Source organism: Cibotium barometz, chromosome 31 (assembly GCF_041138505.1).
Source record: "Cibotium barometz isolate CiBa-2024 chromosome 31, ASM4113850v1, whole genome shotgun sequence".
NCBI lineage: Eukaryota > Viridiplantae > Streptophyta > Polypodiopsida > Cyatheales > Cibotiaceae > Cibotium > Cibotium barometz.
Window position 1 is genome coordinate 44,296,715 of NC_141076.1, and position 25,884 is coordinate 44,322,598.

Consider the following 25,884-nt stretch of genomic DNA (forward strand, 5'->3'; position numbering starts at 1 on the left):
GTAGAAGACCTTGCCCATGTGCATCTGGGTTGAGGCATGCTGGAGAATTTCAAACACCTCCACAAGGTCAGTATGCAGGCTAAACAACAGTGCACAAGGCTTGGGCAGGGGAAAAAAGGACAGGACAGGTGCGCATCGCAGTTTGGCAGCTGTCAGGCAGCCTTGGGGCAGGTTGTACAGCAGTCAGGCCAGGCCGACCAGCGACCAGCGCTACAGGATGACCAGCCCAGCCCTACTCCTATAAAAAGGGTGTTTGGGCCTTTATTTCTGCCTCTTATATTTCTGGAGCTTTACCCACTGAAGCGCAAGTTCAGAGGGGAATTGGGAGAGCTGGAATCTGATCTGCAGCCAACCTTTTTTGCCAAGGGACAGGACTCTACAGAAAATCTTAGACTGAGGTTTAGGGAGATCACTTTCTGATCATCTTTCATATTTTCAGATCATTCTTGTACTTTCGTTTAGTGTACATAACACACAGATTAGGGTTAGGACTACTTGTGTGTGCTTGTGTCTGAATGTATTTTTCTACTCTTCTCCTTGTAGTACTTGCACAGTGCTAGTAGTTCTATACCATTTGTTTATATAAGACTGAATATCATTGTGTGAATAACTAATCAGAGTGTTTGTTATTATTATCTTCTTTTTAGTTTTAATTTGATGCTTTGGCAATGGCAGGTTTATCATTGGATGGTTTTTAGCTAGTATTCCATGGTATGTTGGAGTATTCCTACTTGTATGCACAAGACATGATCCTAGAGAGCGGATCGGCCTTGTTTGCTGCACTATAGCTGTAAGAACCTTCAATTGACTTTTCCAGTGCTTTTTTTGAGTTATTCTTTCTATTAGCATATTGAGTATCATGTCCTCATGTTGTTTCTTTAATCACATGCTCAACTTTTACATCCTGTAATAAAAATTGGCAAGGAAGAGGACAGGAAGAAACTTCAACTGTTCATTTCAACTATGTAACTTGTCAGTGTGCTTTTTCCATGAAGCTTATGTAATATCACACATTTGATATTAAGGACAAGATAATAGCCTCTTAAAGAGGTGGGTAGTATCAGTGGGCTTTGCCTTAAGTGGCTATGGCATGGGCTTGGGAACGAGGTACATGTTCAAGCCCGAATCACACCGAGGGTGGACTTTTTTTGGTGCAGTTGTGGCCCATTCTTTTTTAATTAGGAATTTATGTGATTGCTCAAGGACAAGGGCTTGTAAGATGAGTCCTGTTGCATTGATGTGAGTTTGAAAGCTAAAACAATGCTGTCTATGAACTATTAACTTGCAACCAACTCACCATGGCTGTTGCAGTGTGCATGTTTGTGTGTGTGTTGTGGGGGTGTGGGAGGGCCCGGGAGGGGTGCAGTTAACAACGCACTTGTGCTATTTTGTTCTTTACTCTCAAGAGGAAATTAATGGCTACAAGATACAAGCTTGTGTGTAGCCCTTGCATTGAATACGTGTCATGGGTGTACGGTGGGCTTATGGGCAGGAGTCTTGCATTAATGTGAGTTTGGAAGCTATTAGTTCGCTGCATGTCATCTGCCTCATATGTTTCAGCTTTAAAGGTTGAGCATTTGGAGAAGGCGTTGCAGTTTTTGCAAATTGCTTATAAGTTATACCTTGATGAAATCAATAAAAACAAGCTTATGTAGCTTGTTGCAGTAGGAGAAACAAAACGGAGGGAATAATGTAACGTTTAAACTGTCTTTTTGAAGGATGCCTTAACCTTCTTCGGGGAGGTGACTTGTCAGGCCTTGTACCCTTTCAACTTGAAGGGCTGATCATGACATGTTTCAAGAAAACCTCTAGCATAGTTTGACAGCAAGTTGGGGTAGATTTTGGCATGAAACTTGTCACATGCATCCATCTTGAAACACAGGTGCCATGTGAGTTAAGGTAGTCAGTATGCGTGTGTCGTGTGACTATTAAATAGGACTAACGTTAGGGTAAAATTTGTAGCAAATCAGCATGGTGTAGAAATGGACAGGTTCAGGGCAGTTTTGACCAGTTTTGGGCAACGTAAGCATTTGCAGACCAGCCTGGCCAAGGAGACCAGTGTTAGTTGGACTAGATATTTTCTATAAATAGGACCCCTTACTCCCCATTCTACTCTTCCTTTACAAGATTTTGGAGAGAAGGTAGTAAGCAGTTCAACATGTAGGAAGATTTTTTTGTAAATGTTTCAGTGTTTTAATGTATGGTAGATTAGGTTTAGAGAAGCAATTTTTCTGCAGTCAATCGCTTTCCTCTCATTCTTTTCTCAATATTTTCAAATTTGTGCGTTACAGTGCTTCAAGTTCCAATTGCTATATTTGACACTGATATCAGAGCAAGTCGAGGTTGTCGAGGAGCAAGTTGTCTAGCCATGGATGGAAGTGAAAGGATTCTTCAGCTGTTGCAAAAAGTGTGCTCAGTGGGCTGCTGCCTGTGGTTCAGCTGGCACCCACCCCTCCAACCATGGATATGATAAAATGCTTTGTATGTTGCAAGTTTTGAACGCTTGAGATGAGCAGTACCGTTGAGATTGGAAGGAGCATGACGAATGCGGTAGAATGTCTTTTCTATCCAGATTGGCAAGCTACCTAGACCAAGGAAGCTGCGCTTATAGATTCAGATAGAGCACAAAGGTTTTTGATTTACCAGGGGTTAAAACTTAGCAAGTGGGGGTGTTGATAGACATGATTTCAAGGCGTGGAAGTTTTATGAGAGTTTCAAGTGAATTCGCAAGAGGAGCTGGTTTCAGTTTTGAAGAGTCTTAGATGTTTAGAGCCCAGGGTTGGTGGCAACTCCAAAAATGGAGATCAAGAGACCATAGACTTCTAGTGGTGGTTACAACTTAGAAGTTTCCAAAGCTCCAGATTTAATTGCATAAGGGGAGCTGACAATGCTGATTGTTGGCAATGGGTCAAGAAAAGTTATTGGGTTTAGACCCGAGCTAGTGAAATGCGATGATGTTCGCATCCCAATGTCTCACGGTCACCGTGCTGTTTGCAATAGTTACAATAGAGGAGAGGTATCTGTCACCATTTGGCCACCCAAATGGTCCACCCGTGCTTTCTCATTATGTATGTACATTGGACTGGCGTCCATGGCAGTTGTATATGCCAGGCTTGATGCCACTCATGTGATACTATGGACTTGGCTTTCCATTGGGACTTGTGTGCCTGTGTGTACATGCCCAGAAATTCCTCGAGGATTGGTGTTCCATTGGGTTTGGTACCTCGTCTTCTTGCCAGGTGCACGTCTATTTTGGTAGTCTCATGAACGGGTATTGTCCATACCAATGCTGCATTGATTGCATAGCATCTTTATGTGCTTACTTGCAATTGAATTTGCAAGTTGTTTTCATGCTTGCCCGACCAATGTGTAGTTCCGGGTAAGGGGACGCCCGCCTGTGAACCGTGCGTGTCAAAACTATCTGCTTTCATGGCTATGTGGCATGTGACAAGTGGTAAATATTGGTCAGAAACCTAGCCTTAGAGTATTAATTTACAAGTGAGTGTGTACACGAGGTGGACAAAACTCAATGCCCAAGGTGGACATCTCATCATCTCTCTTCCCTCTCTCTCTCTAGAAGCTGTTTCTCCCCTTCGTGAGGATTTTTGGCAGTATTTTATGCACTCTCTCCTTCCCAACTCCAAATCCAAGCTTGCTAGTGTATTTTTCAAGCTTCCAAGAGTGTTTCCAGGTGGTGTTCACTCTCCCACACACTCCGAATGACTAAATTCAGCAAAACAGCTCTTATATTTGCTGTAATTTCTTGTCTTTTTGCTGAAAATCCTAATTTCAGCCTTCCTTTCTCATAGGGGAAGCTTTCCTAGGGTTCCCTTCATCCTCTTGAAGGCTTTTGTCGCAAAGGATCGCCACAGCTTGAAGATTTCAACACTCCAAATGCTTCCATCGCGAAGACTTCCACTATCTTCGACTCTACTTGCAACTAGTAAGCTTTGATGCTTAAATATGGAAGCAAGTAGCATCAGGGAGGAGCAGGACTCCATGTTCCCATACCCTGTGTAGTGTTATCTCAAGAGTGGGTATCATCAAGTGCGTGTAGTGTCTGAAGATGTACACAAAACTACATTTAGGACAACATTTGGGCTTTATGAGTATCTTGTTATGCCTTTTGGTCTTACAAATGCCCCGGCTACATTCAATAGAATGATGGATTGCATATTCCGTGGGTACAGGAAATTTACAAGTGTCTTCTTTGATGACATCCTAGTCTTCTCGAAGACCGAAGAAGAGCATAAAGCTCATTTGGCTATTGTTTTGGAAGAGCTCGATAAGCATAAACTTTTCTTAAATGCAAAGAAGAGTGACTTCTTCTTGTCAGAGAGACATTATCTTGGGCATATTGTGTCCAAAGATGGAGTGCGGATGGATCCTGCAAAGATTGATGCAATTCGGGATTGGCCCGAATTGAGTTCGGTGCATGAGATCCGTAGTTTTTTTGGATTATGTACTCTTACTACCGCAGGTTCATTAGGCACTTTGCATGGATTGCTTCTTCTTTACATAATTTGACAAAGACGAAGGCCGTGTTCAAATGGACTAATGTAGAGAGAGATGCATTTCTCAAATTTAAAGATGCAACTACTCATGGTCCAGTGTTGATCATTCCGGATTTGCAAAGGCCTTTTTGTGTGGAATGTGATGCATCTGGAAATTGCATAGGAGCTGTCCTTAATCAAGAGGGACATGCGGTGGCTTATGAGAGTCGTAGACTGCATGATGCAGAGCTATCTCTTGGCATTTATGAGAAAGAGCTCTTGTCTGTAATTCATGCACTTACTATATGGAAACATTACCTTCTTGGGGCTGATTTCACTGTGAAGACAGATCACCAGAGTTTTGAGGTATTTTCTTACTCAAACTAAGTTGTCAGAGAAGCATATGAGGATGGCCGATTTCCTCTCTATGTTTCGTTTTCAGATCGTGTACACCCCGGGAAAGACGAATGTAGTGGCCGATGCATTGTCGCGAAAGCCGTATGTAGCAGCTATCTCGGTCGCCTCTCATGGGGCCTTGTCTACCATGCGTGATTTGTATCATACGGATGCTGATTTTGCCACTACTTGGGCTGATTTAATGGCTGGTCATGCACATGCCTCATATGTGATCAAAGAGGGTTATCTCATGAAAGATAATTGCCTATGTGTGGTGTCTGACATGAGGCAAAAGGTTTTGGATGAGTGCCATGCTCCTCCATATGCTGGTCATAGAGGCATAATGCCTACTACGCACATGATTGAGTGGTATTTCTTTTGGCCAGGTATGCGGAAGGACGTAGAGACACATGTACGTGCATGTATCACCTGTCAAAAAGCCAAATTTGATAGGCCAAAGGCACCAGGTTTGCTTCAGCCATTGCCTAGTTCCACGCAGCCATGGGAAAGTATTACAATGGATTTCATTATGGACTTGCCACGTACCCAATAGGGTAATGATGCAATTTGGACAATTGTGGACAGGTTTAGCAAGCAAGCTCATTTCTTTCCGGTCAAAAAGACCATCAAAGCTGAGCATATGGTTAAAATATATCTTGCATAAGTGTTCAAACATCATGGAATGCCGAAGTCCATTGTGGGGGATAGAGATCCCAGGACTACAAGTCTCTTTTGGCGGACCTTATTTGATAATATGGGTTTGGCACCAAATTTGACTTCTCATCAGCTTATCACCATCAAACAGATGGGCAAAGTGAGGCTGCAAATTCAGCCGTGTTGGATCTCTTGAAATGTTATGTGGCGGATCAGAAGTCTTCTTGGGAGAAGTACTTACCGCTTGTGGAATTTGCATACAACAACACCGTGCATGCATCTACGAGAAAGGCCCTGTTTGAGATTGTTTATGGTAAGGTGGTTTTGCCACCCATCCTTCGCACAAAGGATGAGATATTTGCAAGAGCTGATGAGTATGTAAGAGACTTGGATATTGCTTTTGCTCAAGTGCGGACAGCCATTGCAAGGTCACAAGACAAGCATAGAAGGCAATTGGATGTTAAAGAGAGTGATTGGGTATTGCTGAAATTTAAGAAAGCAAGACTTGCAAAGAGGCTTGGCAAAGAGGGTGCATATCCTAAGCTTGCAACCAGGTACTATGGGCCTTTTCGAGTGATCGAGAAGATCAATGAAGTGGCTTTCAGATTGGCATTACCTAGTCATTACCTTTTCGAGTGATCGAGAAGATCAATGAAGTGGCTTTCAGATTGGCATTACCTAGTCATTACCTTTTCGAGTGATCGAGAAGATCAATGAAGTGGCTTTCAGATTGGCATTACCTAGTCATTGGCACATACACAATGTTTTTCATGGGAGTCTCCTTCGCAAGTATGTAGGGCCGGAGCCCAGTGAAATGGTCATTGAGGATCCACCAGGAAGTGGATGAGCTGGAGGAGATCTTGCAGCCAGAGTAGATTGTTATGAAGAGTTCTTCAAAGATTGCCCGCATGTGCTTCGGACATATTTGGATGCTTTTTAGTTGCGGACAACTGTTTAGAAGCCGGGGGGAGATGTCACCATTTGGCCACCCAATTGGTCCACCCGTGCTTTCTTATCATGTATGTACATTGGATTGGTGTCCATGGCAGTTGTTTATGCTGGGGATTGATGCCACTCATGTGATACTATAGACTTGGCTTTCCGTTTTTGGGACTTGTGCCTCCGTGTACATGCCCAAAAATGCTTGGTGGATTGGTGTTCCATTGGGTCTGGTACCTCGTGTACTTGCCTGAAGCACGTCTATTTTGGTATAGTCTCATGAACGGGGATTGTCCATACCAATGCTGCATTGCATTGCATAGCATCTTTATGTGCTTGCTTGCAATTGAAATTGCATGCTGTTTTCATGCTTGCTTGACCAATGTGTAGTTCCGGGTAAGGGGATGCCCGCCTGTGAACTGTGCGTGTGAGACTATCTGCTGACATGGTTGTGTGGCATGTGAACAAGTGGTAAGTATTACCTAATCTAGGCTCAAATAGCCCTTAGGACTTAGCCAATATTTATAAGTGAGTGCGTTCCCACTTCATTAAAGTTTGGGCGCCCAAAAGTCACTTATAAATTATGACCGTTTCCAAGTTCACACTCACTTAAGTCCCGAGGCGGACAAGACTCAATGTCCAAGACCTGATCCTCCCCTTTTACTCATAAATGGGCATCTCTCCATGTCCCTTCACTTGATTGGACCCCAATTCACTTACTTATTAAGAGAAAATTCGTGTTTTCTCGTCATGAAGATTTTTGGAGGCTGAAAACTTTGTTTTTTCACCATCTCTCTCCATTTCCAAGCTCTCCATAGCCATACCCAACTTGCGAGGGTGTTTTCCAAGCTTCCAAGAGTGTTTCCAAGTGCTAATCACTCTCCTACTCACTCCCAATGATTGAAATTCAGCAAAATAGCTCTCATTTTTGCTATTATTTCTGGTCTTTTTGCTGAAAGCCCTAATTTCAGCCTTCCTTTCTCAAGTTGAACCATAGGGGAAGCTTTCCCAAGGTTCCCTTCATCCTCTTGAAGACTTTTGTCACGAAGAAAGGCGACAAATCAAAGATCTCAACACTCCAAGGACTTCTATCGTGAAGACTTCCGTTGTCATCGACTCTACTTGCTATTGGTAAGCTTTTATGCTTAAATATGGGAGAAAGTAGCAGGAGGGAGAAACCGGATTACAAGATCACATACCTTGTGTAGTGTTCTCTTGTCCTACGTGCTCTCTTGCAGATTGTTGCTACCATGTGTTGGTGCAACAGTAGAGAGCAGATGGTAGGGAACATGGACACTTGAGAGGGTAGTGTGGGTTGCAAGTCTACATCGACAACCACTTGTTTGCAATACTGTATTCATATGCATTGGTATGGAAATCTGGTCAGAAATTCCCATGACACTATGTACTTGATTCTCCTAAGATCAATATACTTTATTTGAGGGAGGGGTCGGCCGTTTCAGCTCATTGTGTGTCTCTTGTCAATTCAGCAATTTACTTCTTGTATTTAAACAAGTGTCCATCAAATCTTAGTGTATTTAAGTGCATTGATTAGCATTGTGTTCAATTAAGTTACTGTATTTGCATTGACAACATACAATTGCTGTCCCATGTGAGTGTGTTGACACACTGCATACCAGATCATTGCACTTTGTGGGGACATTGATGAGTCATTTTGCAATTCCCACTCAGAATCGATCGGCAACTGTTGTTGCATTACTGCAACTAGCGAAGCACTGTGCTCTTCTATGGTCACATTGTCAATTGCCGTTCCCTTGTGCTTTGTTTTGGCCTCGCTTGTCAAGATCCTTGGTAAGATTTCTTTAGTTCATTGGATTCTATTTCTTGCATTTTGTTGTCAAGGTTAATGGCCCATTTGTAGCATTGATCAAATGCCATCGTTCAAACGAGGTAGGGTCCTTCACTAGCAGAAGGTCACACAAACATGGATTCCGTAATGTCATGTGCACAATGTGTATCTGCCGTGTGCTATACGCATGCAAGACTAGTTTCGAGGCTTGGGGAAGCTTGGAACTAGGCAGGCTGATTGACGAGCTGAGTTAGGGATAAACTAACGGGCGGGCACCCAAGTATGGACGGGCGGGCGACCAAGTGTGGACGCCCGATGACCGGCCAAGAGTCTATAAAAGGGTGGCCAAGGTTAGTTATTGGGATATAGAGAGTCTCGCGAGTTTGTGAGAGCTCTATGGTCTTGGAGCCTGGATCAAGTGCAGACGTGCACCTGCTTTATGCAGCCGAGGTCGGCAGCAATCTCGAGGCCCGCGAGGGCAGCTTTGTGGCGGTATGGGACGTCGCAAGGAGGAGATTGGTCGATATGTCAACCTAGTTAGCTCAGCTCGTGGCTCGGTGGGGACAGCCAAGACTGTGGGCTTGCCCACGGCTGTCATGGTTGGGAGGTGAGTAAGGCCTGCACTGCCTTTGTTGTTTGTTTGTTCGTTTGTTTGCAGGATTCGAGTTTTGAACCAAGATCGATCACGAGGGGATCCGTGGGGATTTGACAGTGGTATCAGAGCATACCTCGTGAACGAGCAAGTCGGTAGGTAGAGAAGAAGAGGTCGAAGAAAGGTATGTGTTAAAAAAACTTGCTATTTTTTTTGTGCATACTGCAGACTAAACATCTAAAGACTCTTCAAAACTGAAACCAGCTCCTCTTGCGAATTCACTTGAAACTCTCATAAAACTTCCACGCCTTGAAATCATGTCCATCAACACCCCCGCTTGCTGAGTTTTAACCCCTGGTAAATCAACCACCTTTGTGCTCTATCTGAATCTATAAGCGCAGCTTCCTTGGTCTAGGTAGCTTGCCAATTTGGATAGAAAAGACATTCTACCGCATTCGTCATGCTCCTTTATCTCTTGCAATCTCAACGGTACTGCTCATCTTAGGCGTTCAAAACTTGCAACATCCAAAGCATTTTATCATATCCATGGTTGGAGGGGTGGGTGCCAGCTGAACCACAGGCAGTAGCCCATTGAGCACACTTTTTGCAACAGTTGAAGAATCCTTTCACTTCCATCCATGGCTAGACAACTTGCTCCTCGACAACCTCGACTTGCTTTGATATCAGTGTCAAATATAGCAATTGGAGCTTGAAGCATTGTAACGCACAAATTTGAAAATATTGAGAAAAGAAAGAGAGGAAAGCGATTGACTGCAGAAAAATTGCGTCTCTAAACCTAATCTACCATACATTAAAACGCTGAAACATTTAGAAAAAAATCTTCATACATGTTGAGCTGCTTACTACCTTCTCTCCAAAATCTTGTAAAGGAAGAGTAGAATGGGGAGTAAGGGGTCCTATTTATAGAAAATATCTAGTCCAACTAACACTGGTCCCCTTGGCCAGGCTGGTCTGCAAATGCTTACGTTGCCCAAAACTGGTCAAAACTGCCCTGAACCTGTCCATTTCTACACCATGCTGATTTGCTACAAATTTTACCCTAACGTTAGTCCTATTTAACAGTCACACGACACAAGCATATTGACTACCTTAACTCACATGGCACCTGTGTTTCAAGATGGATGCATGTGACAAGTTTCATGCCAAAATCTACCCCAACTTGCTGTCAAACTATGCTAGAGTTTTTCTTGAAACATGCATGGTCAGCCCTTCAAGTTGAAACATGTTTGAAGTAAGTGCGGATTTAGCATAAGGGGAAGATAGTTAGTGCGGATTTAGCATAAGGGGAAGATAGTTAGTGCGGATTTAGCATAAGGGGAAGATAGTTGTTGAACTTCACAAGGTAGTGCCTAACAACTTGCTTGCAGCAAGCTTGTGTTTGTTGTCATACACAGTCTGTTCTGGCTGCAAAATCTCCTCAAGCTCATCCACTGGATCCTCAATGATTGGTTTGTTGGGCTTCGGTCTTACATACTTGTGAAGAAGACTCACATGGAAAGCAGTGTATGTGCCAATGACTAGGCAATGCTAGCCTGAAAGCCACTTCATTGATCTTCTCTCTCACTCGAAAAGGCCCATAGTACTTGGTTGCAAGCTTAGGGTATGCATCCTCTTTGCCAGGCCTCTTTGCAAGTCTTGCTTTCTCAAATTTCAGCAATACCCAATCATTCTCTTTGACATCAAATTGCCTTTTATGCTTGTCGACAGCCTTTTTATGTTTGTCTTGTGACCTTGCAATGGATGTTGGCACTTGAGCAAAGACAGTATCCAAGTTTCTTACATACGTATCGGCTGTAAATATCTCATCGTTTGTGCGAAGGATGGGTGGCAAAACCACCTTACCGTAAACAATCTCAAACGGGGCCTTTCTTGTAGATCTGTGCCTTAATGTCTAATGCATAAATTACAGCCAAGAGCTCTTTCTTAGAGATGCCAAAAGAGAGCTCTGCATCATGCAATCTAAGGCTCCTATAAGCCACGACATGTCCCTCTTGATTAAGGATAGCTTCTATTCAACTTCTAGATGCATCACATTCCACATTGAATGGCTTTTGCAAATCCGGAATGATCAACATTGGACCATGTGTAGTTGCATCTCTCAATTTGAGGAATGCATCCCTCTCTACATTAGTCCATTTGAATGTAGTCTTCGTCTTTGTCAAGTTATGCAAAGGAGAAGCAATCCATGCGAAGTGCTAAATAAACCTACGATAGTAAGAAAACTACGGATCTCATGCTGCGATCTCAATTCAAGCCAATTCCAAATTGCATAAATCTTTCGAGGATCATCCGCACTCCATCTTTGGACACAATATGTCCAAGATAGTGTATCTCTGACAAGAATATCTCTCTCTTTTTTGCATTTATGAGAAGTTTATGCTTACGGAGTTCTTCAAAAACAATAGCCAAATGAGTTGTATGCTCTTCTTTGGTCTACAAGAAGACTAGGATGTCATCAAAGAAGACACTTGTAAATTTCTTGTGCGCACGGAACATGCGATCCATTATTCTATTGAATGTATCCGGGGACATTCGTAAGACCAAAAGGCATAACAAAATACTCATAAAGCCCAAATGTTGTCATGAAAGCAGTTTTATGTATATCATTAGGCACCACACACACTTGATGATACACACTCTTGAGATGAATTCGGCTAAAGCATGCCGATCCATCCAACTTGTCATGGATGTCGTCTATGCGTGGAATGGAAAACTGATTCTTAATGGAAAGCTTATTCAAAGCTCTATAATCCACACATATGAAAAGAGCCATCCTTCTTTTGAACCAAGAGAATGAGTGAACAACATGGGAAAGATTTTGGTTGAACCAAACCCTTCTTAAGAAGCTCATTTACCTGCTTCATTATCTCTTCTCTTTGGGATGCACTGACACGATAGGCTGGCCTATTAGGTGGTGAGCTACCTGGCACGAGATCAATGATTTTCCGGTCGTACGGGTGGCAATTCATTAATAAAACAATCATTGTACTCTTGCAAGAATTTCAGCCTATCATTACTAAGAGTGTTTACATGCACATTATTTTCTTCAACATGATCCTGTACAAAAATCAAGTACGCAAAAACACTCTTTTTCATTACTTTCTTAATTTGTACATGAGATACAAGGGGAATGGTATCACTCTCTTTACCAGCATCAATTACATGGTCTCGGCCTTTGTGCATGAAGGTGATCCTGTTGGTCTTGTAAGCCTTGCGTGGATCAATGCGTGTGTGCCAGGGCTTCCAAGCAATACATCACAACCATTCAAAGGCACTACAAGAAAGTCCTCATGATCCACATAGCCTTGAATTTGTATGCACAACTTGCCAATAATAGACATAACCTGCACTTCTCTACCAATAGAGGTAGCCCTTGCTTTAATTTGAGGACCCTTGTTTTTTCTTCAATACCCAAAGCAGTTGCCATCTTTGTAGATGTGAAGTTCTCAGCTGCAACATCATCAAACATAAACAAAGCGGGTTGCTCCTTGAGTTGTCTCCAAGCTTTACACACGACCTTGTCTTTGCTATCATGTGAAGTGTTGCCTTGCACATCCGAAACCATATGCACATTGGGCTTTGATGCATTCGCATTATCATGTTGTTGCTTGTTTGGGCATGCATTTGCAATATGCTTAGTGCTACCACATGTAAAGCATTTCCTCTCACTCATGTACTGCTTTTTCTGATCCGGAGTGAGACCATAGTCTCTCACTTGGAAGGGACGCTTCTTGGTAGACTTATTTTCAGCCTTTGGACTATTTTTATCTTGTTTTTGGTCCTTTAGGTGGCTGTCCATTATTTTGCAGGTTTTGGATAGCCCTCGCTTTGCCTTGGAATGAGAGTTTAGCCTTAATTGGATCGACTCAACTTGACTTCCAATTGCTCAATGACAGTGGTAGTTGTGATTAGTTGGTGTAAGGTGTGACCAAGATACATTTGTAGTACCGCTTTGTACACGAGTTGCAATCCCGATGGAAACCTTCTCTTCCTTTCCACCTTTGTGACATGCATAAATGGAGACACGTCCAAAAGCACTTTCTAAAACTTTTGCACATATGCGTTTTCCCCTTATTCTGCTTCACACAATACCACTTCGTTGTTATCTCATTCAAGGCATTGGGAGGCAAGAACTGGGCATAGAACCTCTCCTTGAACTCTTCCCATGATCTAACAGGATTCGGTTAGAGCTTCTCCGTAAGCCACCAATGAGCAGCAGAACCTTTCATGAACATGCTTACATGCTGGATCATGGATTTCCGAGTGAAATCCTCATCACTAAAAGCAATATCAAATTGGGCAATAAAAGCAAGTGCCTTTGATGCATCATATTCTCCATGATATGCATCAAACTTCATAGATTTGTCTCTGGCTTTGAAGTCACGAGACTTTGATGCATTAGACTGCATCTAAACATGTTTTTCCGCATGTATGTCCATCGGAACAACCGTTGTGACCGACATCATTGTAGGAACAAAAGGTGATGCATTAGACATAGATACATGTGCCCTGAAGCATGAGGCATGCCTAGCCACTTTGTCACATGCACTCTGCACTGTAGTGCATGGTGACAAGATGGCTCATCATCATCAGTGCAACATTGTACAGTATTTTTTTTTTTCCGAGAAAAGATCCTTTCATTAGTTATGTAAAAAACGCCCGTAGGGCTACAAAAGAGATCTCTCCTGCTCCTAACAGAGAGAAGAGCAGTGAATACATCATGGCAGCCCGGGAGACTCTCCCTAGGTGCTGCAAAATACAAGCATCAGTCTAAAGGACTGAGCGGCTAAATCATACAATGGGGGGGGGAAAGAGCCAAACAGGTGGCCTGTAGTGCCAACGGGGGGATCCCGTGTGTAGGGTGTAGAAGGGGCCGCAGCGCCAAGTGGTATGAAAGGCCTGGCGCCGTAAGATCGCCTCATCCGAGTCTCCCCGGATGCGGTCGTACTGTCCTCGCAGGGTGTGGATCAACTCCTGCCAAATCCCCCGAACAGTCTCTGCTGGTGGCTCTAATCTCCCCTCAAAGGCCGTAAAGCACCGGGCCCTCCAGGTGAACCAGATGGTGAGGCTGCTGAGGAGCTCCCATCGTAAATCCCTCTCCTGTGTCCAGCTGGCGGACGAAAAATCCGGTGCCGGAACCAGGCGAGGCTGGCCCCTAATAAATCTGATGGCCTGACTGCCCTGCTCCATCTCATAGCCCATAGCAGGCCCTGACGAAGTCGACCAAGCAGCGGCACCCCACGTAAACATACCCTCTGGAGAGAGGGGGGCCAGAATACGCAGCATCCGCAGCCAAATCTGCTGTGCCTGAGGGTAGTCCCAAAGGCAGTGTCTCTGTGTCTCCATAGGGTGGCCGCATCGGATGCAGGCCGCCGGAAGACCGCTGTAAACAAGCCAAGTGCCAACTGCTGAGCCCCTGTGGGCGACCAGCCACTGAAAAGCCGAGATCCTGCGGGCCTGTCGACTCGCCCAGAGCCGAGCCCAGAAATCCTCCAGGAACTCCTGTGATAGTCCCTGCAATCGCCAATGCCCCGCTGCCGCTGGAGAAACCGTCCTCCTCGCCGTCAAAATATGCCGTCCCAGCCGAACAGTATACTGGAAAAATGTGATCTCTGTGGCCTCAAGGGATGCATAAGGATCATGCCACTCGTACTCTCCGGGGTCCCACTGTAGCCGGGCCAAGAGGCGCGCGGCATATGCCCATATGCGCCAATCCGGGAGCACGTCAGCAGGGTCGGGGTCAATATGCCACTTCCGAGAAGCGGTAGCCACTACCCGAATCCTCTGAAAGGTGCACTCTGCAACCAAAGGCGACTCCACCTCCACTCTCTGGAGTCTGCCCTCATCCTGAATCTCATAGTAGAGGCATCTGCCATCCTCAGTGCTAGCTCTGACAGCAATCAGGATCTCCAACTGTGTAAAGGCTCCCATCCACCGTGGGGCCACTGGCTCGAGAGGTGTGAACCACTCCTCTGAAAGTGCCTCCTGAATATCATCCCTCATAATCAACCCCCCTCTGAAGTGACTCAGCCTCTCCACCTGGGTCTCCTCTGGTAGACTGCAGAAAGCCTGCCAGTCTCCAAAACTACGAGCTGGGCCTGCCGCTAAAGGTCCCCAGGCTAGACGAGGCCGAGAACCCAGCATATGACCCTGCTCTGTACGAACCGCTGGGCTCCAGATGAGCGGCTGCATGGCCCGCTCCTCAACACAAGAAGGAGGCCGCTGAGAGAGCCCCGGTCTCAGCAGCTCCCAAGCTCTCAGGATACTCAAAGCAAATCTGTCCTCCCATCCTCTACTGAGGCCTGTCCTCCTCATCTCTATGAAGATCCAGCGAATCTCTGGTGCCCAAGTACCCCCTGCAGGAGGCGCCCGGGCCTGCAGTCGCTGCAAGAGGAGCTCTTTCCAAGGCTCAGCGCCTGGAAGCAACCCCCGAACAATAAGCTTCCCCAATAAGGCTCTACTCTGATCGACTGGATCTATAATGCCCAAACCGCCCTGAGCCAGCGGAAGTGTAATAACTGCCCATGCAACCTTTGCCCGAGCTGGCTGACCGTCCCGCCCAGACCACAGAAAGTTCCTGATCAGCCTCTGTACCTGGCTGATGCAAGAGCTCGAGAAAATCCAGCAAGACGTAATGTACCACATAGTCGCTAACAGCACCTGATTTGCCACCACCACCCTCCCAGCCAAGGATAGTCGAGCTGTACTCCAATACAATAGCTTCTTCCGAATGCTCAGAAGAAGCGGGGCAATCTGCTGCTCAGGTGACAAATCGAGGCCAATCTGGCATCCCAAATACCGCACTGCTGTGCCGGGAGGAATCCATCTAAAATCGGGGTCCGGACTCCATGCCGGAGTGGGAGCACTACTGATCCAAAAGGCCACTGTCTTGCGCCAATTGATCAATGCTCCCGAAGCTGCACTAAAAACCTGGAGCGACTGCTCTACCCGAATAAGATTGGCCTCTTGGCCATGCAAAAATAAGCCCGTGTCGTCTGCAAACTCAGCATCAAGCAAATCCTCCCCCCGGACTGGGAGCTGAAGTCCTCTCAAACCAACCTCTTCTGCCGACAAATACATACTCATAGCCTCCGCAAAGAAGAGAAAAAGGAAAGGGGCGAGAGGACACCCCTGACGGACTGAGCTGGTCAGCTCAAAACTCGGCCCCCGACCTCCTGCAATCAGCACCTGGCTGCGAGCTGTGGAATACAAAGCTGCCACCCCTCTGATCCATCCTGGCTCAAAGCCCAGGCGTAGCATAGTGCCCTCTAAGAATCCCCAATCAACTCTATCGTATGCCTTCTCAAAATCGAGAAGCATCACGACCAAGTCCTCGCCAAGAAACCTAGCTCGGGCCGTCGCCTCCCCGAAAGTAAAGATGTTGTCAAGGATACTGCGCTCCTTGACAAATCCTGTCTGAGTAGCATGAATCAACTCCCCCAGGAAGGGCTGGATCCTCAAACTCAAGGCCTTTGCCAAGACCTTATAGACAGTATTGAGGATCGTAATAGGCCTCCAATGCCGAATATCATCTGATACTCCCTCTCCCTTGGGGATAAGATAGATCAAGCCCTCTGAAAAGCTCTGCGGCATCACCCCAGTGTCCAAAACATGCTGAAAGCCCCTGCGGAGGCCTGGCCCCAAAAGGTCCCAATAGCGCATAAAAAAGGCCGGCGTCAGTCCGTCCTCCCCTGGGCAACTATGTCGCGGCAGGACCCAACATTGTACAGTATTAGCACCCTTTAGGATGATATTTGTCGTACGTCGTGACCCTATTGTAATTCTCAGTCCAGGATATGTCAGGCACGAGCTACGTAGGTCATTCCTCAACCATAGTGAGTGAGTGAGTCAGTTAAGTTCCTTAACCCACTTGAAGAGATTCATTCATGCATGTAAAGTGAGTAGAAACCTTAGGGTTTGCATTAGAAAGCACTCTACACTCTGCACATTGCATATCATGCATCCATTGGAGAAGCCTTGAAATAGCATCTAGTATTTTTAGGATATTTATTAGCATTTATCTGGCATTTTTTTAATAATTTTCAGCATTTAATATCATTATTTAACATGAACAAGTTGTTTAGCACTTTATGCTACAGTCGACCAGCATTAAATGCCAGTCAACCAGCACTTGTGCATATAAATAGCATTCCATAGCACTCATTTAAATCATCTCATAAATCAGCCAAACGTGGAGCCTTCAGCACAAGGAGCATAAGCGATTGATCATTTAGCCGTAGATCACAAATAGCATCTAGTATTTTTAGGATATTTATTAGCATTTGTCTGGCATTTTTTTCATAATTTCTAGCATTTAATATCATTATCTAACATGAACAAGTCGCACAGCATTTTATGCTACAGTCGACCAGCATTAAATGCCAGTCGACCAGCACTTGTGCATATAAATAGCATTCCATAGCACTCATTTAAATCATCTCATAAATCAGCCATCAAACGTGGAGCCATGAAAGATCAGGCCGTGAGCCATGAAGATCAGGCGTTAAAAAAAAACGAATTTAATATTCTGTAAAAAAAAACTTTGAAAAACACTCCTGTTTGGAGGCTCGTATCTCCTAAACTGTATATCCGATGGAGCCTTCAGCACAAGGAGCATAAGCGATTGATCATTCAGCAGTAGATCACCTTAGCCTTGAGCGTTTTCAGTCCACAGCACAAGGAGCATCAATGCATGAAGCCTTTACTCATCCATCATCAAAATGCAGCGTAGAAGCAATTCAGTACCTTGCGTTTTCAGCACACATACAGTTTTCAGCATACATATCTTCATCGCTTTGCTACTTCACTTTAGTGAAGGTGAAAGTCAGCATTCATATTCATTTCAGCATTCATTCACAGCTTAGAAACAGTCCCTATCAGCCCATAACTCAGCCTCAGATTTGCAGCCTTCCCTCATTCCAATGGGAAGAGTGCATAGGCTCGAGATCGGTCATCATTGGTGCTTCTACAGCCGTGTACAGTTCAGCCCGACTGATGGTCCTTCGAGATCTTACGTTTAGGCTCATCGTTAGTCCAAAGTTAGTGTCTTCAAATTAATAAAGCAAATACTATTCCGGTAACGGGATAGGGGACCCCTTCAGTGGGTAATTTGGGACCCCATACAGTATACAATTTAGCTCTCTCTCTCTCTCTCAGTTTATTTCATGTTCATTTTGTCCTTTTTTTTTTCTGGACATCCAGAAGACATTGATAGTTGTACATTGATTTGTCTCATAGGTCGAGTTAGGCCTCTAGTAGACGTTAATACAGCTTTCTTTCTTTCTCTCTCTCTAAACCTCTTAAAGTTTGAAGTCATAAAAGTGGATTGCCAAACTTGCAAAACTCAGGATACAGAAGGCGGTGTGAGACTTTTGTGACAGGATCCTTAATTACGAATACTTCCGCTGCATGTTAGATTGGTATCAGATTCAGCTTGTCCACACACACTTCATTCTAGCGTTAGCGCATCCTTGGATGGTTAGATTGCGTTCCGGCACGACCACCGACTTCAGCATCATGTTTACAGAGGAGAGTATACATTAGCCGAAAGATGCTCTCCCGAAGGAGACCTTGCTCTTCCGACTACCGCAGATACCATAGCTCTACTCAGAGCTCAAAACCAGCTTCTTATGGAGCGTCTCCAACTCTTGGAGGCAACAGTAGTACGATGTCCTCCTCCTCCTCCAGCAACCCCCGACTACATCTCCCTCTTCTTTTAGATGGAACAACGAAGAAGAGAAGACGAGGTTCGACGGAGAGAAGAAAAAGCTGAAGTTAAAGCAAGAAAGCAACAAGAAAAAGCAGATAAACGGGACTATGAGGAAGCCCGAAGGAGATTGGCGTCAGGCTGAACTCGCTGCTCGAGATCACCAATGGGAGCTCGATCGAGAACTTATGTTACTCGAGCACCAAAGGGATATCGGCACCTGTCTTCAGTTTCCCCAGCCTTAGGTGCTAATAGCCAGCAGCCTGCGACATCGACTACCGTCATTCGAACTCAACCAAATTTTAGTAAGTATGATGGTAAGTGTGATCATTTAGCAGTTAATCAATTCATTCATCAATTTACTACTTATTTTCCTTTAGCTAGGATTACAGATCCTCAAGATAGAGTCCACGTAGTGGCTCCCCACCTTATAGGTGAGGCAGTCACTTGCTGGCAGCATTGGTCTAGTCTTCATACAGACCAGACCACAGGTGTCACAACTTTCAGCTGGGATACATTTCTTCATGACCTAAAGACGAGATTTCTCCCTCCCCGCCTGGCAGATGAGTTCTATGGACTCAGACAGAACAGGTCACCTGTGCTTTAGTTTTTCAGAAAGGTTATATTTTTAAGACAACAATTAGGTTTATCTCAGCAGGCCAAGATGGATCAATTCATTTGTGGATTAGATCCTAATATCCGGTTCACAGTTCGTAACTTTGAACCCAGTACATATAACCAAGCTTTGATTCTCGCTCAGAATGAAGAAATGAGAATGAACGGAGGTAAGCCTAAACAACCGTAGTCTAGTACCAAACCCCAACCGGGGAAGGGTAATTCGTCTTCTAAAGATACTAAGTCAGACAACAGTCCTAGCTCTAGTTTAGGGAGGAAGGAACCCAAGCCTAAGAAAACCCATGAGGAAAAGACTAAAGCAGGTATCACTGGAGGCTATCTTCCTCCAGAGGAGCAAAGGAAGTATCAGTCAGAAAATCGATGTTTTTTCTGTCCTGGATTGTCAAAAATGGAAAGTGGAGCAAGCTTCCAAAGAGCCTTTTGCCACAATTGCTGCAGTATCCCCCGCTCCTCTAGACCCGCCTATCAGTTAGAAAATCGATGTTTTTTTCTGTCCTGGATTGTCAAAAATGGAAAGCGGAGCAAGCTTCCAAAGAGCCTTTTGCCACAATTGCTGCAGTATCCCCCGCTCCTCTAGACCCGCCTCCTACCACCAATGTAGTTCAGATCTTACCTTCTATGCATCCCATGCCATCCGTGGTGCTTGATGCTAAGCAGGAGGGTGAGACTACAACCACATAGAAAAGCTTGATCCGAGCTTATGGCTCTGCTAAGGGTCGCTAGTTCATAATCCTTTTTGACATGGGCAGTTTTGAGGATGCCATCTCTCCATAGTTGACATGGGCAGTTTTGAGGATGCCATCTCTCCATAGTTGGCTACCATTATGAGTTGTATCTTAGTGCCCTATCATTTGGAGGTAGACGGCTTTACACCTGGTCTCCGCACTCGCATATCTCAATGGGCACAACAGTTTTCTTTTCTGGTTCAAAAGGCCTCATTACATTGAGATTTCATTGTCTCTCCTCTTTTGGGGTGTGACATGATCTTAGGAATCCAATGGTTTCGTCAATATGAGAGGGGGGGGGGAGGGACACCTTTATTATCTCTAAAGGTTTTCTTAGGTCTGTTGGGGGACAGACACCTTTATTATCTCTAAAGGTTTTCTCAGGTCTGATATGATTCGTGGGGATAGGAGCATTCTTGGCATTCCTATGATTTCTCATCTCTAGGTGCGACGAGCGGAAGAAGCATTGATTTATGCTCAGACAGCTTCTATCGCATCGATAACAGCTGCCTCATCTTCTTCTTCAGTCCCTCAATTTTCAGATCTCCTTTCTTATTCAGACATTTTAAAGGATGATCTCCCATCCGATATCCCACTCTCTCGTCCTAAGGATCATCATATCGATTTGGTCCCTGGGGTATAACCTCCTAGCAGGTTTCCCTATCGTCTTTCTAAGACTTTCAAGGGGAAGCTAGAACAACACTCAGTACTCAAACATTTGAAACCTGTTTCCTATGGACGAGTTTTCACAGTCAACATAGACCACCAAGCACTTAAGTGGCTCCCGACGATGCCAAGTGCCCAGTGGAGTGATCAACACACTAGACAAGGTTAGCTCTTTCGTCAGTTTGAGGGAATGATCAAGTACATCCCTGGTAAACATAATCCAGTAGTAGATGTTCTTAGTAGAAAGACCAGCATCCAGACCATTCAGGAGCTACCATTCTCAAAATCTCTGGAAAAGACTTGGATAGCATAGAAGATCTGTATGTCCATTCCGCAGAGTTTGGTACTCAACCCAGTTTGGCCCTCAATTCTGAGCCTGGCCATTATTGAGTTCATAGACAGGCAAATAAGTCTAGACGAGATGTCCACTTCGAGGAAGGGGATTGGGTCTATCTGCGCATCATGAAACAAAGATTGAAACAAGTGGGCAAACGTTGTCCCAAGCTTTCTTTCCATAGTTTTGGACCTTTTCCAATAGTTAAAAAGATAAGTGATGTCTCCATGGGGTTGTTTTCTCCTTGCTGAAGCTCCCGCACTCCCCCCCTGCTCGCACACCTATCCCCTCACCCACCCACGCGCCCCCCTCCCCCCCCCCCGCCTGCCCTTGCTTTTGCGCCACCCCTCCGCCCGGCTCTCTCGCGCTGAAGCCCGCCCCCATCTTCTCGCCATCGCGCCTCCCTTCCCTCTTCAGCGCCCCGTCCACCCCCCCTCCGCCAGCCCTCGCTTTCCCCCCTTCTCTCCTTTCCCACTGCTGCCGCCCCCCCCCCCCCCCCAAGGGTTTTTCCCCCCCTCCGCCAGCCCTCTCTTCCTCCCTTCCCTTCCTTTCTTCGCCGCCTTACCCCCCCCCCCCTTTCTTTTTTTCTGGTTTTTCCGCCCCCAGGGGGTTCTTTCCTTTTTGTTTAACCTTTCGCCTTCCCCCTCCGCCCTTTGTGTGTAGCTAGGTTCTTGCAGGTCTCTCCGCATTCGCTCCGCCTTCGCCATAGCTTCAAACTCTGATGGAGGCTCCTCCCGCCCCGCCTCAGAGGGACTCTTCCGCAGCCCCCTCGACCGCCCCGGAGGATACCCCCATTAGGCTTTCTCTTTCGCCAGAAGAGGAAGCGAGCCTCGCCGCAGAGGTGGAATGCCTCCAGGCACATTCCACCATCTGCCGTATAGTTGGCACTCGCCCCAGCAGAGGGGAGATCCGGGATCTTCTCGAGGCCCACCTTCTTGCAGATGTGGGCAAGATCCTGGACGTTCAGCTACTGGGCCGTGGACACTACCAGATCAAGTTCGAGACTGCCCAGAGCGTGGCCCAGGTCCTAGCCATGAGTCCCCTTGACATCAGGGGCGCTCGGGCATTCTTCAGACCTTGGCAGCATGGCTTTGACCCAGCAGCGGCCGAGCAGGGAGAGCGCCTTTTCCATGTTACAGTTTGCTTCCATGGACTCCGCCGCAAGTACCTCCCGCTCCTTTCGAGGCTAGGAGCATTGGTGGGCTCAGTGCTCGAGACTGGCCCCACTGCAACTTCAGTGGTGGCTAGAGTAGCTGGGCTACCTTCGGTCAGAGTTTTGGTTCCTGACATCTCTTCCCTTCCGAACGTCATTCAGCTACCTCGGATAGGGGGGGGGGGGATGGATTGATCAGAGAGTGGAGTTCTCGGGGCTCCCGAACCAGTGCTTTATTTGCAGACAGGTCGGCCACCTGGCCAAGGCCTGCCCTCGCAGGAGACCCCGACCTGTACCGCAGCAGCAGGCCCCTGATGGCCCGCCCACAGACGTGGCTCGGCAGGCAGCCTCCGGGACACCTGCTCAGCCCACAGAGACCTCGGAGTGGCAGCCTGGACAGGGGCGCCGTCGAGGGAGACAGCCCTAGCAGCACGCCCAGAGACCGATGCAGCAACAACCATAGTCTCAGCATCACTGGGTTCCCGTGAGGAACAGCTTTGCTTCCCTCCAGGAGGAGACCCCAGCGCCGACTGAGGACTAGGAGATGCCAGCACCCCCTCCTTCGCCCCCACCCCCCTCCCCTGTCCCCCCCTTCCGCCTCGCTTCCACCTTCGCCTCCTCCCGTCCCCGCTCCGGTTTCGGCAGCGGCTCCTCCCCCACCCCCTTCTTCCCCCCCTCCTCCCCCCCCGCTCGCCTCAGCTACTCGGGAGGCCCTGGCAGTCCCCTGGCGTTCACCTGCAGTCCGGAGGGCTCTGAGCACTGACCTTGCTCGAGCACCGCAAAGGAGACTTACCATGCCGATTCGGGCTTCACGGATATCCTCTATCCGCAATCGGCTAAGTCGTCTCGACACTAGACAGCGCTCGGAGGCTTTTGATTACTCCTTCACACGGTTTTTTGGAGCAGAGGGCCCCCATGAGCCAGCACCCATCAGAGTGCATGTAGTGATACCTCCGGCCTGCGGGGAGGAGGCACTTGATTCAGTGGTGGCCTTCTCATTCCCTCTCTGTGGCCCATGCGACCGGGAGTGGACTCTGGAGCTCGCTCTTAGCACTTTGAAGACTCAGGCAGTTGAGTTTTCTCACCATATGAGCGATCTGGAGGTGACAGATGTGATAGGCCGACTATGGGAGTTGGCTCATTTTTTCTTGAATCCCGGGAGTGTGGATGCCTTGTTCGCATAGTGGCAGACTTAGCATGGGACCCTGGATATGTATGCATACACGAGGGTGCTCTGTTTGAGCGGGAGGCAGTCGCCATGGGACACAGCCACTGGCGCCTGATCCGAGATTCCTGCAGCACACCGGGTGGACAGATTCGTAGCCGCTCGGAAGGGGACTATTCTCCATCCAAGCCGCTTGCGAAGGCCCGCCGTACGGCTGGGTCAGCATCCACCTCAGCAGGTCATCCATTAGGATCATCTCATGGAATGTACAGGGCCTTGGCGGTGCACATTATATACGTTATCGTGGTTGCTTGAGGCAGGAGCTTCAGAGATGCCTGGTTGGGGGCAGTATTGATATTTTGATGATGGAGGAGCACCATTTGGGTGAGAGCAGGATCCGGAGATATGGTTCGGTGATGCCTGGTAGATGGGACACCTTTTGGTCTGCAGGGTTTGGCCCCTTGGGTGGGCAGGGAGGAGGATGTATGGTCATTGCGGATGTATGGCGGCAGGCCATTGTGGATCGCGGGATCATTGTGCCTGGTAGAGCACAGTATGTCATTCTGAGGACGCATGATGAGCTCTTTCGCGTGCTCAATGTCTATGCGCCCAACCATGCTAGTGCCAGAGCAGAGTTCTGGACCCAGGTTACGGATGCATTGCCAGTGGCCACACATTGGTGTGTCGGGGGGGACTTCAACATGCTTGAGGACCCGGCCGATAGGGTGGGAGGCAGTCATGTTACAGTGCACGGTACGGAGCTTGCAGCTTGGGAGTGATTTTGCATGACACTGAGGATCACTGATGCATGGCAGCATGAGGCCTTCTCCCGCTCTCAGGACAGTCTTAGTTTCTCTCCGTCGGATCGCCGGCAGGGAGGGACTAATCTATCACGGATTGATCGCTTTTATGTGGGCGACAGGTTAGGCGAGCGAGGGGGCTCCGTTGGCATTCTCGCTGGCACCTCTTTTTCAGACCATGGGCCAGTTATTTTGACACTTGAGGAGAGGACACGGGAGACCAGCTTCCAGTTGAGGATCCCAGAGAGGGTACTTACCGATCCTAGTCTCGCTAAGGACATTGAGAGGATATGGCATGATAGTCAGAGCTCTGACCAGGATGCAGCAGGCCAGTGTGCCCAGGGACTCATCGAGCTCAGCTCTTTTTTGCACGCTGCAGCCTTGACACGGCTGGGAGAGGCTCGCGAGCGGGAGCATCGGCTGAGACTAGCCTTGCTTCGCTTCAGCGCCTTCAGGAGCAGCAGCCTACATGTGAGTGAGTGGCGTCCCAGTTGAGCCAGGCATGCGAGGAGGTTAGAGAGGCAGAGGAGCAAAGACATGAGTTTTACTATCGCCGCCAGGCCTCTCAGTGGACGCAGCTTGGTGATAGAGTGATTGGGGAGTTTTTTGAGATTACTGGGCCCCGCCATGCTCGAGCAGGAGTCCGCCAACTTGGGAGGCCGGACGGATCGGTAGCTACTGAGCCCGAGGAGATCAGAGCCATTGCCACTGGGTTCTATAGAGACCTGCTTGCAGCGGAGCCAGCCACTGAGGCTCGGGATGCTTGCAGACAGACTGTGTGGGCCCATGTGCAGAGGAGGGTCACAGATCTGGGTGAGCCTCTCTGAGAGGTTGAGCTTGCTGAGGCCTTGAGGGTCCTTCCGCGCCATAGTTGCCTAGGGGAGGATGGATTGACGCCTGCCTTTTTTATGCGCTATTGGGACCTTTTGGGGCCAGGCCTCCGCAGGGGCTTTCAGTATGTTTTGGACAAGCTTTTGTATTGGAGTACAGCTTGGCTATCCTTGGCTGGGAGGGTGGTGGTGGCAAATCAGGTGCTTTTAGCGACCATGTGGTACATTACGTCTTGCTGGATCTTCTCGAGCTCTTGTATCAGCCAGGTACAGAGGCTGATCACAGGAACTTTCTTTGGTCTGGGCGGGATGGTCAGCCAGCCTGGGCAAAGGTTGCTTGGGCAATTATTACACTTTCGTTGGCCTAGGGAGGCTTGGGCATTATAGATCCAGTTGATCAAAGTAGAGCCTTATTGGGGAAGCTTATTGTTCGGGGGCTGCTTCCAGGCGCTGAGCCTTGGAAAGAGCTTCTTTTGCAGCGGCTGCAGGATTGGGCTCCCCCAGCAGGGGGCACTTGGGCATCAGAGATACGATGGATCTTCATAGAGATGAGGAGGACAGGCCTCAGTAGAGGATGGGAGGACAGATTTGCCTTGAGCATCCTGAGAGCTTGGGAGTTGCTGAGATCGGGCCTCTCACAGAGACCTCCTTGTGATGAGGAGCGGACCAGACTGCCGCTCATCTAGTTCGTACACAGCAGGGTCATATGCTGGGTTCTCGACCTCGTCTAGCCTGGGGACCATTGGCGGCAGGCCTAGCACGTAGTTTTGAAGACTGGCAGGCCTTCTGCAGTCTCCCAGAGGAGATCTAGGTGGAGAGGCTGAGTCACTTTAGAGGGGGGTTGATTATGAGGGATGACATTCAGGAGGCACTCACAGAGGAGTGGTTCACGCCTCTCGAGCCCGTGGCCCCACGGTGGATGGGAGCCTTTACTCAGTTGGAGATCCTGATTGCTGTCAGAGCT

At 47.3% G+C, this 25,884-nt stretch overlaps 1 protein-coding gene across 1 annotated transcript in view; it reads left to right on the plus strand.

Moving 5' to 3' along the window:
• The window catches only part of LOC147620907 (large ribosomal subunit protein eL20z-like), a 95,098-nt gene that overhangs the window by 39,122 nt on the left and 30,092 nt on the right, over nucleotides 1-25,884 (plus strand). The window contains exon 4 of the mRNA XM_086825477.1: nucleotides 676-790. Within this exon, the coding sequence (XP_086681603.1) occupies nucleotides 676-790 (115 nt within the window). The remainder of the gene's footprint in view (nucleotides 1-675; nucleotides 791-25,884) is intronic.